Source organism: Egretta garzetta, unplaced genomic scaffold, assembly GCF_000687185.1.
Source record: "Egretta garzetta isolate BGI_Z169 unplaced genomic scaffold, ASM68718v1 scaffold322, whole genome shotgun sequence".
NCBI lineage: Eukaryota > Metazoa > Chordata > Aves > Pelecaniformes > Ardeidae > Egretta > Egretta garzetta.
This window is the reverse complement of record NW_009259044.1, coordinates 5,254,776-5,271,030: the sequence shown is the minus strand read 5'-3', so window position 1 is coordinate 5,271,030 and position 16,255 is coordinate 5,254,776. Positions and strand designations below refer to the sequence as shown.

Sequence of the window (16,255 nt, the reverse complement as noted above, 5' to 3'; positions counted from 1 at the left end):
GAAACACATCTAAAAGAAGCCAGTTTTAAAACAGGGATTGAACAGCAAGAGGGGCGAAAAAAACAGAGAAGAAGAAAAAGAGAGAAGAAATGACAGGAAGGGACACAGCTAAGGGAGGGAGGAGGTGGTGATGGAGAGGTGCAGGAAAGGACCTACCTCCACAGGGGCACATGTGTAGAGGAGAAAAGAAACTGATAGAAAATTGGTATTGGCCTTTTCTAGTCTAGAAGAGAAAGCTGCTGATAAAGAGGGTGGTAAAAGGAAGGATTTCCATAGGTTTGCTCTGTTTTGCCAGCAAGCTGCATGTTGTTCGTGAATTAAGAGTCCAAGGACAAGAAACCCACTAGAAATATGGCAACCGGATAGACTGCTGCTCGAGAGTTTGAAAGAAGGAGATGTGAGGAATTAATTTCAGACCTGGTGTAAAAGATCCCACGTAAGAAGTAGTTGTGCATTTTGCTGTAACTTAAGTACCGGCACCGCTTGTGGTTTTACTCTGTTTGGAGTTTGATTTGTCCATTTACCTCCCACTGTAGTCGTCTGTGCCCAAACACTTCATCGTGTGCATCCAGGCTTCAAGGGTATTATCAAACCATGGTTTTAAGGATGCTGGCTGTGATGGGAATCTGAAATGCAGAATTTGCAATGTCATTGAACCCACCTCTTCCTCACCTGACCCCCAAGACCGACTTGGAAATGAGACAATAATTTGAAAATTAGATTGATGAAATGTACCCACGCAACTTCCCAAATTCTGCTCATGTGATTGAAGTGCTGTGGTTATTAGAAAAAAGGTGTTTTCATCGCACACATTTTGTTACCAGCTCTGTATGCTCTACCTGGGATTTGGAGGTTGAGTTGGGGTCCTTTTGCCTTGACCTTGTCACAAGCAAGAGAGATTCTGAAATCTGAGTGTAAAGGATGGATGAAGAGTCATTGAATCAGTGATTTCAACTAAAAAGTTCTGGCTTTTCCAGGCTCCATCCCAGGAGCCAGTGCAGAAGTGATCTATCAGGACATGGTATGAGAAAAGCAGAATTAATCTTGTTCCCTCTTCTTCTTCCCCTCTATCCCATAGCTGTGCTGGGTTTGTAAGGTCAGCAAACTAGAATGTGTTTGTATTGAGAAGAGGAGCAGACATGACTAAGGGACACATGGGAGCAAATGTGGGGAGGAAGAAGCTGCTGTTTTTAGACAGCCACTTTTCTGACTGAGTGCACTTTAAGCACAGATCAAGTCAGCCATCCTGCAAAAGGTTCAGAGGAGGTTAGGTAAGATCCCACCACAGATCCAAAGCCACAACCCTTCTGCTTTCTGCTCTGGAAGCAATTTGTAAAGGTGAGTGCGGTGTCCCGGACTTACCCTCTTGCTAATACTCTTGCTTACCCACATGCTACCATCACTGAACTGAAGTCATGGGGCATTTCCAACCAGCTGCAGGTTGAGTGTTTTCTGATGTGGTTCAGGTGTTATTCAGAACAGTGAAGACAAGAGCTTGAAACACCTTCTCCATTTGTTAAATCTTGATGGACAAGGAGGAAGGTGGGGAATCTGCCCAACTCTCCTTCTGTGTCATGCAGCAACACAGTAATCCCAAAACAAGGACTGCAAGATGTTTCATTTAAAACTGGAATTACTTCAGTGTTGTGCACTCACATCCTTCCTGTAGATTCAGCACAGCCTTGAATGACTTCCCATCATGCTGTCAAGTCTGGTTATTTTCCTGTCAGGTCTTACTGTGGCTCCGGCATAGATTCTTCTTTTGAATTGTCGTGTTGGCTTGTTTTTATAAGTTAATGGTACAGGGGGGAGAAAAAAAAAAAAAAAAAAAAGAGAGTGGTACTTACAGGAAGACAGTTTGCATACACCTTGTTGGCAGGGCTGACTGCAACACAGCCGAGACAGATTAGCACACCACTGCCTGCCTAAAACAAATAAACACCAGCTGTTTATCAGACAGGGCTCAGCTTTCTGCAGGAGGAGGTAAACAGATTTATGCAGATGAACCTCCCGGGTGCCCTTGCAGCACAGCATCTTTCATGGCTACTCGGCCTTCCTTATGAGTTACAGCCAGGACAGACGAGCAAAGGGATGCAAGGTTAGCACAATAACACAGCCGTTTGCGTGGTGCCAGGGTGCTTTGTCACTGCTTTCTGTTTAAAGCCCATATTTAATAGTAATGTAGAATTAATCATTGTGCTGATCTCACCGTGAATGGAAGAATTTGATGTAAACTTCGGTATTTTAAGCCTATAGCCTGTGAAAAAAATTATGCCAGAGATGGCAATTTATTATAACTCACTTATTATTCCATTTGCACCTAAAATACTATGAGGCAAAATTTATTGCCATTTGAGGTTGAGAGAAATTGTGATCAGCAAAAGTACTTTTCTGTCTCCACATCAAGCTTGTCCAGGTGCTGTCAAACTGCTTAACTTCATGAACCCTTTTTTTTTATAACCAAGTTTACTTTAAATCCAGCAGTGCTACATGAGCCCGCTACTTCCAAAGCATTGCTCCTCCCTCAGTTCAGCTCTGTCTGCCACAACATCTCCTTAAATTCTTCATATAAATTTTCCCTGAAGCTTCTCAGGTGACCCTAAAAACTTGCTGCGAAATCTGGTCTCGAAAACAGATGGGATATTATTTTAATAATGTAGACATAATTACACAGTCTGGATGCTGGCTCTCAGAAACGTCTGATCATGTATTAAGATGTTGGGGAGGACAAACTGGGAGCTGAAGATTTTGGGCAAGACCCTGGGGAGTTCAGAAGGAGAGGTTTGCTTCAGTTCTCGTGATGTTACCACTTACTCATCAGAAGTGTAAATAATCTCAAATAGTATTGCTGGTTATTCTGAGACAATTTCCTTTTTAACTTTCTCTCACATCAAATGGGGCCATTGGATTGCAATTGCTACATTTCTGTTGGGATTCTGAGTTTTTTTAAAGTGTCCTTGGGCTCCTCTTAATACAAGATCATTTCCCCACAGCTTTCTTGACTGCTGCTATTCAGGAGACCAAGAATGCAAATACATGGTTTGTCAATACAGCAAATCCTAGGTACTGTAGTGATGAGTGCTATAGAAATGCTTGCCAAGAGAAAGAGGAAAAAACCCCTTTTCCTCTACTCTGTTAAGTAAATTGGTGCCATTTGAGCTTGTCTTAGATTAGGACTTTCCTCACCCAAGTGCATCACTTAACATTTCAACACATAATATTTCAGATTTCTCAAGGTACTCCTTAAACACTCCACTAAACCAGGTGGAGAAGGCAAAGTCCACATGTGATTTGTTCTCCCTGTCTGTCACTACAAATTTAAAACCAAAGTCATTTTGGATGCGCCTACCATCCTGTGCCTTAATGTTGCTAATATTATTAATATTGGTAACTAACAGTTTTCAGTTTATTGAACAATTAATGAAAAGGTCAGCGGGAATTCTCTCTAGAGGCATCATTCATTACAAGGCCCATTGCTTATGCAATCTCGCAGCATCCATCTTCCCAAACAAGCAAAAGGGCCAGAGATGGCAGCTCCTTAAACCTGCCTGTGAGCTCCTAATTAAAAAGCTTAATTGTATGAAAGCCATTAGGATGTTAGCCTTCCAATCCATTGGTTTTTTGATGCCACTTTAGTGGTACCTATGTTGTTGTGGGGCATATTCTCCCTCGGGTTGACGCGGGTGCCTATTTGCCTCCTGGGTGGTAGGAGCTGGTGGCAGATTGTGCTTGCTGTTAATGAGGCTTCACTGCAGCCACTTTGAAACCTGGTGTTAGTCACCTCCGCCTCCTGCATCTGCAGTGCCCCAAGGGAAATGCATCTAAGCTAAGGGGTGCACACCTGTATGGCTCCTGTGGCACATGGAAGAGATGGAAAAGACTCAAAAGCAGTCCAGCAGATGCAACACCAAGTTATGAATGCCCCAGTGTAGGAGTAGAACGAGGGCACTGTCCCATCTAATGCCTCTGCTTGAGGAGACCTCTAATGCATCAGCTTTTGCTCACGGAGCACTGGAGAAGAGTATGTAGCTCTCACTGCCCTGCCATGACCAGCAGGCTGAAGCTGGGGTGGTCTGTACTACCACAGTTCTCAAGGGAGGCAGTAAGCTCCAGTGAAGTGCAGTTTAGAGAGATGAAGTTTTGGGTACTGTGCCTCCAGAAAATGCTGTGGTGGCTGTACATCTCTAGCTGCTTCCACAGTTCATTCCAGGCATTAAAAAGAGCCTTGTTGTATTGCCAGAGGACCTGTATGGGTGCTGTGGTGCCAGAAAGATGCTTAGAGGTTTGGCAGCAAGTAGCTGTGCCCTAGTGTCATCCCCAAAAGAGTATGGAGACCCCCAAGCTCTCCCAGCAACCAGTGGTTTTTAATCATGACCTATCATTTGTGATCCTGCTAGTCACTTATCTACCCTCATAGGTGCCTGGTACGTGAGTAGATCCAGCCCTTATGAATGACCCTGTTCATTGAGCAGATCAATCTTCATAGGCCTCTGTACCTGTGTTAAATTAATAGCTCTTGCTCTTTTGATTCTTCCTGAAACCTCAGTTGCTATTCTCTGTCAGTCCTCGCCGTCCTAAATGTCAGTGGAAGGGATCATTGAAACTAATGGGTTGAGTTTGTCTGTTGTCCAGTGGCTTTATCCTGGGATGACCTTGTTTCTGAGGGAACGGTCACGTAGGCGATGGCTGCAGGGTCAGGGTCTCGCAGCGGGGCAGTGCTTGGCGTGTCCAGCCAACTCCTGCTCGTGCCCTAAGGTGCATGGGGGTCAAGTGGTCCTCCTCCCGTTGGGAACGCTTTGACTCGCCAAGTTCAGCCTCAGAAATCTGCCCGAGTTTGGGTTTAAACTGATCCCGATTGAAATGCAAAACTCAACAGGACCTTCTAATCTCGCCTGGCCTGGCATCGGAAGTATGTGACCTTTGCTATGCCTCACAGGAGATGAATTATTTCCAGGAACATTCCAAAGAGATTCAGGTCTTTGTAGCAGATTTTGCCCCAAAGGTTCCTCTCCCCGAGGACAAGCTTGCAGCAAGCTTATAGTGAAAAACGTGATAAACCTCAAGTACTTTCCTCACAGATGTTTTGCATGAGACTAGCTCCATCCCAGAGATGGCTGTGTTCCGTGGGTGGGTAAAAAGATCCCTGTAGATATTTTTGCAAAGCAATTTCAGATCCTTTGCAGTTTGCTAGAAAATTGAATTAGTTGTTTTCCATTCCCTGAATTAACCCTGATTCATTCTTCCCTCAACCCTCTCCCTCTTCCTCCCCTCCCTCCAACAGATGTCCAGCATATTAAGAGGAGAGACATCGTTTTGAAGAGGGAGCTGGGAGAAGGTGCCTTTGGGAAGGTGTTCTTGGCCGAGTGTTACAACCTCAGCCCCACCAACGACAAAATGCTGGTAGCAGTGAAGGTAAATCCCAAGGGCGAATGGCAGAGAGCAGGGCAGGGGCTGGCTGGAGAAGCAAGGCTGGAAGAGCCTGCGTGGGAAAGGGAAGCAGGGGAGGGCCGGGGGCCAGGGGCGGAGATTTATCTGGTGCCGGAGATTGTGGTAAATCCACTTCAATGCCAAACGCCGCTCTCCCGGCTGATGTGGCCAGGAGACAGACAGGGAGGAGAAGCTGGTCTGGAGTCTGTAAGCTCCCATGCAGCTGCAGCAGCGTAGTGTGGAGTCCGCCTTCCCTCCGCTCTTCTCTTTCCGGATTTTATTTCTTTGTGGAACACGCAGAAGCTAAAACAAACAAACAAAAAAAAAGCCCTCGACAAAAATGAGCACTTAAAAGCTAAGCATGACAAACCAATTTCCTGGGACTAGTTTGCTGCAAGATGAGCGAAGCAACCCAGCTCGGCTCCACTCAGCTCCTGCTTGCCTTAGCCGCAGGTTGCTCCTGTTTTGGTGATTTTGAGTCAACACAAGTTCAGCTTGTCTTGTGTTGTGCTATTTGCACCCTTGTGAGGGTCCTTGTGTGAGCTGTGCCCCATCAGTGTGGCTCTGGGCAGAGGAGACCACTCAGTGCAGAAATGTGCTCTCCTCTCAAGTGGCACCAGTTGGCAGACACGCGCAGTCTAATCCCCGGCAGTTAATTGATGCCTCCTAACTCCTTGGAAGAAGATCTGCATTTGAACCGATGCTCTACGGGGAGAAAGGTTCCAGCACTCTCTCCGGGATGCTGGAGGCATCCGGTTACTGGAGAGTTGTTTTAATCATTGGCGGTTCAAGCCTTTTTTTGTCCCCTTATGCTCCGACCATGAACTGCAAGATTGAACCTTTCACCTCTGAGACTGGTTAAAGCTGAGGTAGCACAGCGACCCATACGATTAATTGCCTGATTATATGGCTGGGACCTGCCTATCCGTGTCAACCATCCCTTATGCAATCCTGTCTCTCAAGTCTCGGCTGAGTTTCATTTGCATGTAGGCAGACACAGCATCCAAACTTGTATCTGTTAATTGCTACTATGAGCTTACATCTCCAGAGTGCCTTTCATCCTGCAAGATCATACAGATCCAGCTTTAGAGCAGGGCCTTGCAATCTGGCTTCTTGCCAGCTCGGGGCGGGAGTGCAGGGAAAAAAATCCCTCTAATTTGGGTCACATTAGGAGGGGGAAAAAAGAAAGGAAAGAAAAAAAGGCTTTACATATTAAGTTGAGATTCGGCTGCATTTCCTGAAGATCTCATGCTCCTGACAGAGGCTGGGAGCTACCTCCCAGGCCACTGCAGCTCAGGGCGGCAACAGGACAGGCTGGTAGGGGCAGCTGGGTCCACAGCCCAGAGTCTGCCTTGTTGGTGCTCTCAGGGACACCTTTCCAGGGCCAAAGAAAGTGGCTGTGTTACTCACTCGCTTAAATGGACTCAGATTTTCAGTGGATTTAAAGGTTGCAGCCCTGCAAATAAGCTGAGTTTTGACATGATGGCATGGACAAGCTTCCTGTTTTATTCAGTTTGCTTCTAAAAACATCTTAAGAAATGCACAAAAACTGTATTCAGCAGAGTGTTGAGGTTACAAAGTCAAGTACGAGAAGTGCTGGAGGGGCTGGTGTTCAGGGCATGTCCTCCGAACACACATTTTTCATTTCTCTATGGACTGCTTCATTGCGATGATCACTCCTGGGTCTGAGAGCTCCCTAGATGCGAGTGCTCTCCTTTTCACAGCCTCCCAGCAAGGTGCTGGGCTTGTATCATCCCCATTTTGCAGAGGGCAGATGGATAAGCAGGGAAGCTGAGCTGAAAGGATCCACTTAGGTGGGAAGATGGAGTTACTAACCTGCCTTTCCAGCCCCGTGGACAGCGGGCACCAGACCCGGACTGACCCCTGCTGCTGCAGTAAACATGCAGAGCTTGTGCAGCCTTGGCCCTGATGCTGTGTGAGAAGGGATTTTCCAGGTAATATTGGAAGAAGTGACACTTTGTGACAGTGGTTGCAACCTGTGGATGCTGAGTGACTTGCCAAATGTCACACAGAAGTTGTGTGATGGAGGCACAAATTCAATCCACCCCACACCTTCCTGGGAGAGGCATTTTAGCGGTTTTGCTGAGACATCCCTTCTCTTCCTCCAGTCCTGGTCTTTCCCTGTTCCACCACTTCCAGCTCCTGTTTCCCTTATTTCTAAATGCTTGGCTGTGCAACCTCAGTAATGTGTTTTTTTAATCACTTTTTTTTGGGGGTGTGCATGATATTTACACAGTTACAGTCCTAACACCTTGTAGAAATGATTGCGTGTGAATGAGGGGAAACCTAAACTCACTGCAGCTCGAAATACTGCATGCAGCCACAGGAAAAAGGGGGAGAAAACAGTGATGGGGGAGGGAGACTTTTCCTGGGGAAAAATAGGGCAGCATCAACATTATGAAGATATTAAATGACTAAAAGTAATTGGGTGCCTGAGATAAGGATGGATGCTTCACCATCTGCACAGTGTAAGTAACATCCATCTAAATATCTCTAGTCAAGCTATCCCAGAGGACATAGAATTAAAATAAAATTATGCCATGTCACTAGCAGTTTGGGGGCGGGGGAAGGAGATGAAGCAGTGTCCTAAGGCTTGGGTAAAAAACCTCGCAGGAGATCTGCTCCCAGGGGAAAAGCAGCTACTCTGGAGGGCTCACCACTTCGCTGCGCGTGGCATTGCGCCCAGCAGTGCCGTGGACCAGCTGTAGGTGCATCAGCAGCATAGAATCATAGAATGTTTTGGGTTGGAAGGGACCCCTAGAGGTCATCTAGTCCAACCTCCCTGCAGTGAGCGTATTCGACCCCTTCCTCTATGCACAGCTTTCTGATTCTCATCATCCCTCTTTGCACATAAATCAGAGCCTTCACCTGCTGATGCCGCCTCTGCTGTCAGCATGGGGAGATTTGAGGCATCGGGAAAGGGGGAAGGTGTATCTATGGGAGAGCTACTTATGCTCCCCACCACTGAGGGGGAACCGGTGCACATCAGATTGAATCTGGGGGCAACTAAACCAAGTTGCCTTGAATCTTTTTCAACTCCCGTTAGGCTTCACGGTTAAAGCCCGAACTGGTACTAAACAGTCCTGGCGTGTGGAGGATGGGGAGAATATAACTGAGACCTAGCAAGTCGCAACCAGAATTGCTTCTTCATTTCCTTAAATGTTTGCAAAGACTGTGCTGATTCTCACAGCCATCCCATCTCGTCAAATGTTCTGGACTTCAACTTATTTACTGAGTGCTCATGGAAGAGCCCTCCCTTGATACCGTGGGATGACAACACCCTGCTTTCAAACTCGCTCTCTGCTGCAACTGCATGATAATGCATGAACAAGTGGCCTCCAACCCTGGGGAACCCTCCCTGGTCACCAGCTGCAACCACAGCAACATCTTCATAGCAACCCTGCGACGTCGGGCTGGTTCACACAGCCTGGAGCCTGCAAGCTACCCTGCAACGGCAAAGTGGTGTGCTCACATGTGGAAGATGAGATATTCTCAATAAGGGTACCGATTTCAGCATCGGTCTGCCAGGGGAGCTGTTATAAACAGCAGGGAATAAAAACATGATTTTAAAAATTACGAGAAAAGACTTGACAGTGTCCTTCTTCAGAAGCAGTTTGAAAAATCCACACAATAACTGCACAGCCAGGCAAATCCATCTTCTGAATAAAGGCAGTGTAGTCAGCTATTTCAAAATAAAAGACAGATAGCAAGGACTGGCTGGCTCAGGAATTTAATAATAATGAGATATGAAGCCATTCATCCCTAGGTCACCAGTACAAATCCTGCCCAAGCTGGGAATAATTGGAAGCTATTACCCTCTGAGGGATGTTTGCTGCTGCCTGGGAAATGAGTCGGGGAACCTGCTGGGCCGGTAACTACATGAAGGAAACACCAAGGTGGTGCCACTGGCATGTACTGCCAGCCCCCCCAGGGCAACCGGGCCGGCAGCAGTGGTTCCTCTCCCCTCCCATCCTCATCAGCTCCTCTGTGATACTGTGACCCATTTTGTTTTGGGTTTGCCCCTGCCTGAGCCCACCCTGTGTGTATCTGTGTCCCTTCCTTCAGGCGCTGAAAGACCCCACCTTGGCAGCCCGCAAGGATTTCCAGAGGGAGGCAGAGCTGCTCACCAATCTGCAGCATGAGCACATCGTCAAGTTTTACGGCGTGTGTGGTGACGGCGACCCCCTCATCATGGTCTTCGAGTACATGAAGCACGGGGACCTGAACAAGTTCCTGAGGTACGTGTGAAGGAGGGCACGGGAGATGCTGTACAGCCACTCCGCAGCCTCGGTGTGGCTTGTTATAGATCTGTGGTGTACCAGTAACACCACTGCCGTGTGGATGCTGGCAGGCTGGGTATGAGACCCAGTTGTTCCATGGACAGCTTGTAGGAGATGATGGCCCTCAGCAGCTTTGGTGCTTTATTAACCCTGCCCTAACATTTCCTCTTGGGTAGTCCCAGGAGCGGTCCCTGTGAGCTATGGAAACCAGACTTGTCTTCTCCCCTCCCCCAGTAATTTTGAAGCTGCAGGAAGCGTGGCTGCAATCCCGCTCTGCCCTGAGGGGGTAGGGCATGAAGCCACGGCTCCCAGCAGCTCCCAGTCCCATCCACCCAGCAAAGACATGCCCTGCTGAAGCAGGAAGGCCACTAGCCATCACCCCCCACACCACCCAGCTCCTGGTTCAATAGCACCATAACCAAAACATTCCTTTGAGCAGCTTGCTGGAGACCCTGATCTGATTGGTATCCTGGGCATTTGCTGATCTCTAGTACTCCTTCCTATATTCAGAAAAGAGCTGAGAGATGCTGGAGGGGCCTCAGACAGTGCCCATGGAGTCCATCCCTTGTCCTTGTTCCCTAAGACTCATCAGACAGAGATGCTGACCGAGGTACAAACTATCCCAACCTGTAGCACCACGCTACTCAAGGATCTAGGCGAGGCCTGACGAAGTGCCATAATTGCCTTCGCTGCCTCTAGAGAGATGCAAATTGCTGAAGTCCCCCCTGCCCCCCAGTCATCATTCAACCATTTCATCAGCACGAGGCAGATCATTTGTGTGCCCTGAATCCGCCAGCGGCGAGGGGCAGGGAGCAACGGTGGGAGGATGTTTGTGGTGCTGTTCTCCCACGATACAGAAATTATGCTCTGAAACCTGCATGCAAGTGGAGTGGTACTTACCTCTTGAAATAATTAGTAGTTTTATTTCCCAGTATTTAGAAAATTGGACCCTTGATATTTTCCTGTTTTGACTGCTAAGTGTGAACATGATTGCAGCAGGAACAAAAAGCTTGAGCACAGCAGGTCTAGATCTGGGGTTGGGATACACTCAGAGATTATTTTTCCACCATCACAGTCAGTTTCTGACCAGGAAACACAGGTCCTTCCCTGAGGTTTTAACTTATAAGCAATTGCCTACACCAGAAGAGCTATGGGGAAGGACCTCAAAGGTTTCTTCTTTCCTCTGCCAAGCAGCACCAACCTGTCTGCAGCTCCCTTGGGGCATTCGCTGGGCTGGGAACACCCCTGCATTGGTTTTCCTCCTCATTTTGGCATAGTTGTGGATAGATTGAATATGACTTTATAGCTCAGTCCTTGTCTCAGGCTCTGGATAGATGACATCCTTGACAAGGTAGGACGAGTGGAGGCTGATATTACACAGCTTTGCAGAACTCCTCAGGCCCACGTTCAAAGGGGAGCAGCCTTGGTCACTCAGGACCCTCTCTTGTCGTACCCTGTCTTGCAGGTGCTCAGCAACCTCCCAGCAGCGGCGGATTGAACTCTGCCTACAAGCATGACACCATGCATTGGGCTGAAACTGTGTTTGAGCACAGACTGGAGATGCAGTGTTAAGGACTCAGCCTCGTGACTGAAGGAAGGCAGTCTAAAATAGAGCGTGAGAAACCACGTTCTTGAAGGGCTTCACAAGGAAGAGCAGAAAATTGACCCATCTTTTTACCTGGCAGAACCAGCAACCTTATTCTCCTTAGAGCAGGTAGACATTATAGCTGAGATATGGCCTCCCTCACTGCTCTGATTGACCTCCCAAACTGTAGAGTCCAAAACAGGCTCTCCCGCTGTCTCAGAGGGATGTCTCGTGCCCACTGCCAATGCCTTGTGTAATTGCTTCACACAACAGTGTGGTCCTAAGGCTGATATCATGCTGAAGCCATGCGTCCCTTCATCTTCATGTCCCAACCCTGCCCTGGGACATGTCTGAGAAACGCTCAAGCCCCGGGAGGCCAGGGCCTGTCCCGGTGTCACTGGAGAAGCAAGCTCATTGTTGTATTATCTTTGGCCTTTATGAAGGAAAAGAAACTTTCCAGATGTGTGGTCCCTGGGATTGCAGCCTCACATCTTCCAGCTGCATTTAGCCGCCAGCTTTTCCTTCTTGTGCAGCTGTGGAGCAAGCAGCTATGGAGCAAGCAGCTATGAGCTCCCTTCTTTGCACGTTGGTGTGTGATAGGCAGTGAAATCCCTTGGTGTCCCAAAGGAAGCTGGCTTTTGGGACAACCAAGCTTATACCCAGCAAAATGCCTAAGGGGGGCATATGGAAAGAGAGTCTTGGGCTTTGTTCGTCGGGTCAGCTATCTGCTATCCTCACAGTGGTGATAGTGAGGGATGGGCGCTGCAAGGGCGTCAGAGAAGGTCGGTGGGGCAGGGGTGCCTGGCATCCCTGGCGAGCAGCAGTTTTTATCGTGGCATAACTCACCCAGCCCACAGCAGGAGACGGTTCCTTCCAGGCCCTGGAGGCCAGGGGCGCTGGGAGTCTGTAAGAGACACTCAGATGGACGTTTCCCAGTTTAACTGCAGAAATTGGAAAATCAGTAAAATGGAAGAGGCTCACTTTAGACCCAATTTCCTAGAGAAAAACACAATAAATAAATTCCCCTAAGTGTTGTTAGACCTTTGTGGGCTTCCTAGAAAAGAGAGAGAATTTTACTGGTCTGTAAAATTAGCTGGTGTGGCAAGGGGAAGCACTAGGATCAATGCTTCCCAGCTGGGCTAGAGATGGCATGTTTTGGGGTGGCTCTACGTTCCCCCCAGGGCCCCGGGTGCAAGACCATTGCTGGTGGTGCAACAGCTTACCCTGCTCTCCGCACCAGGGGGGACTGCAGTCGTGGTGTCCCAGCTAATAGAAAAGGGATAGTGAAAAGATCCTGACATGGAGCAATACAGGCACTGCTCTCCAGGGAGCATCCCTAGGGCTGGTGTACACAGGGGCTGAAGACTGCCCATGGGTTACGTGTGTGGCAAGGCTGGGCGCTCCCCGGCACACAGACCCACTGCTCGGGGGTCTGCAGCAACCGTCTTCCCTCTCTGCTCACCGAATATCTCCATCACTTCCCCCCTTTCTTTCTGTCACTGGTTTTCTAGCTTTTGTTTTCTGTCTGGGCAGCAGCAAATCTGAAGTAGGGATGTTTGCATGTTGCCGTAACAAACCCTCTTTGCAGTCTATAGTAAGGTGTTGTTGCCATTTGCTGTTAACTCAGAAAGGCAATAGATTTTGTTAGAGGAGTTGCATATTCCCATGGTTTTGTGTCAGTCCTTCCTGTGGAGCAGCCCGCATGGTCGGACTGTCTTGGGAGAGAACGAGACATTTCAGCAGAGGAAGCATGCAACCAGAGGGGTGATTTTCTTCCTTAGGTTGACAAAAGCCTCCATCACTCCATAATAGAAAAAAACCCCAATGGTTCTTTAACAGGGGATCCACCCAATCTTATGGGCTTCCTGTGAAGCTGAATTAGACCCTTTCCCCAAGAAGAGATGAGCGGACCCCTCTTGTATTCCCTGCAGGCTTCTTGATGCAACTAAATGTACTAATATCCCTCCTGTTAATCTCATAAATGTGTTCATACTTCTTTCTTCTGGACTATAACCACGTGGGATGGAGAAAGGGAGGGAGGGAGATGTATGTATTATATAGGACATACTGAGATGTGTTCTATATAGTAGGATGGAAAAAGAGCCAGTGAAATAAAGATGTTGGCTGACCATTTTTTAAACATCAGCCGTTCCCTTCAGACACAGACATTTCTTTGGGGGGCATTATTGTAGTTGAAAAAGGTGACAGTAGGGAGATAGTGATATATCCTTCACTTTTCACCTAGGAATGTTTACCTTTGATGACACCAGGTATCAGCTGCAGCTAAATATGGTGTAACTGCGAGGCATGACTGGTACAAGCCGTGCAGCACAGTTTTAGAGGCTATTGCTTGTCCTTTTTTGCTGTTTTTAGCTAACCTGCTCAGTCCTGGCTCAGCTTCACCTGCTGTCGGCATCTGTTGTCACCACCAGGTAATTTCCTGGGGTAAACCTGTCTGTGGGCTGTTTAAATAAGACATCAAGCAGTCACTTCTGCATACCCTTTTCTGCAGCTCCTCCTTGCCCCCAGCAGTTCTGCAGGTGGGCCGCTGCTCTCATCATGCCTGCGAGCCTTCAAGATTCCCCCAGCAGCCCCAGCCCTGCCGCCAGCTCATCCCACATTCACTGCAGCATCACTCACTGATGGCTCCCAAAAACCACTCCTGGCTCATCAGCACTCATTTCTGGAGCTTCTCTCCTCTTCCAGCTGTCCTGTCTACCAGGAGGGGATCTTCAGAGCCATGTTCCCAGTGGTAGGGCAGCAGGAGGTAGCTGAAGATGAGGGCATTTGAAAAACTTATCATTTGAGCACCAAATTCCTGGATGCTAATCCCTTTGGTGCACCCTCAAGCCCAACAGAGAAATTAGGGAACAGAGTCAAAGGAGGGAAACAGTTCAGATCTTGTTGTGGGTTGTCAAGAAGGACGGAAAGCTCTGTATGTGCAATTTCAATTTGGTAGCTCTCTGTGGGGTTACTGTTGATGACAGGGGTGAAATGCCAAGAATCATTTCAAAGAGAACAGTGTGAAAGCCTTGGAGGAAATGCTGTACTGTATCTTAGTCACAAGGAGGAAGGTCACAGCAAAATCTCTAGCTTTTCCCTAAATATGAGGGCTTTTGTTATTCTACCTTCACTCAGGCTACCACAGGGTGAGCTCTACCAGGGGAAGAGACATCACAGAGGGAGCAATGCAAAGACAGGCTTGGTACGCAGCGAGGGAGGGGACTAAAAAGGGGACACGACAGGAATGAGACTGACCTTCAGTCCTGCATTTACAATACACTTGGTTCAGCAAAATATTTCCTTTTGTTGCCCAGGATGTTCTCTGCATCTGCTGACATCCAGGTCTAACCTTTGCACCTCTGCTCGTGCCTTCACAGTTTACAATACCTGTGTTACCTCTGGGATAGCTTAGGGTATAAAAGGTATTTTCCAGGGATGAAGCTTCTGGTGTTCCTCTGAAACCTTTTGTGTGATCTCTGGCTGTATTGGTATTGATCGGGGGAGGCTGTTTGGTGATACAGTGTTTGGAGGCAATAGAGGAGGCTGTTTGGGATTAATAAAGACACTAGGTAGCGTGTACGTGATGATGGCTGTGGAAGAAAAGGGAGTGATCTCTCTACCTCTGGGAAGGTTTCCAAGGTGTAAGAATTAACCGGAGTACACATGTAAATATCTGGAGGCTCATTAGTTTTGCATAGGTCTTGCCAGAGAAGAATGACCATGTTGCATCAAGCCAATGGTCCCTCTGTCCTGGCAGTCTCCATCTGTGGCCATAAGAGGTTGCTTGTGAAAGAGTAAGGATAGGAGAAGGACGTATGGCACCTGCTCACCCACCAAATGTTTCCCCAACCTCCTGTTCTCTTAAGCTTTTCTTTTTTTCTTTCCACCGGAGCTGTGTGTATATCCTCACAGAGCAGAGTTGGGGGCTAATCCCCACCCCAGCAGGAACAGCGACCGTGTGGGATTCCTATCTCCTGGTCACTTTTGGGACCCAACTCTATGCTTTTTGCTTCTTCCTCCCTATAGGGCACATGGCCCAGATGCTATGATCCTCGTGGATGGGCAGCCTCGACAAGCCAAAGGGGAGCTAGGGCTATCCCAGATGCTTCACATCGCTAGCCAGATCGCCTCTGGAATGGTGTACCTTGCCTCCCAGCACTTTGTCCATAGAGACCTGGCCACCAGGAACTGCTTGGTCGGAGCCAACCTACTGGTGAAGATTGGAGACTTTGGGATGTCAAGAGATGTCTACAGCACTGATTACTACAGGGTAAGGCAGCTCCAGCGGCAGTCTGATGCTCAGAGCAAAGGGAGACTAGGAAATGTTACAATAAATCAGGTTTTGGAGCTCTTGGGCTCACTTCCTTGGTTATTCCCTCACTGAGACATGCACACAGATGTCGATCAGGCATCCCTGAACCACTGTCCTCACTCCTTTTCAGTCCTGGGCATGCCTGTAGTTCAGACATCCATGCAGATGCCTACACACAGAGTTCTCTGTGATACCCCAGCACACAGTCACATGCTTTGGGATGGCTCTGAAGTCATCCCATCCTTACTTCCTATTTTTTTCTCCCTCTTTTTTGAAGACATTGATAAACTAAAGCTAATCCAAAGAGATGACGAAGACTACAGGCTGTGACCTCTGGTGTTAGATTAAAGAAACTTAATTCAGGGACCTAGAGAAAAGGCAACCGAAAGACTGACTGATAAGTGCATAAAATATGGAAGAGGAAATAACAGGCAATTTAGGTTCGACCTCAAATCACTTTTTTCCAGCAGGGTCATCATTTAGACAATGGAAAAATTTGCCAGAGGTAGGTTGCTGAGGGCCTGTCATTAAAGAAGTTCAGGAAGCAACTAGATAAAATGCCTGGGTTTAGTGCAGAGGCTAATCCTGCACTCGTCTCTGGGGATGGGCTCAATGAGTCAGGAATGC

The 16,255-nt window shown here is 47.9% G+C and overlaps 1 protein-coding gene across 4 annotated transcripts in view; it reads left to right on the top strand.

The window, feature by feature from the left end:
* NTRK3 (neurotrophic receptor tyrosine kinase 3) overlaps positions 1–16,255 on the top strand; it is a 224,353-nt gene that overhangs the window by 175,955 nt on the left and 32,143 nt on the right. For all 4 annotated transcript variants that reach the window (XM_009635072.2, XM_009635071.2, XM_009635069.2 and 1 more), the window contains 3 exons: positions 5,282–5,412; positions 9,514–9,686; positions 15,343–15,586. In XM_009635072.2, coding sequence (XP_009633367.1) covers positions 5,282–5,412; positions 9,514–9,686; positions 15,343–15,586 — 548 coding nt within the window. The remainder of the gene's footprint in view (positions 1–5,281; positions 5,413–9,513; positions 9,687–15,342; positions 15,587–16,255) is intronic.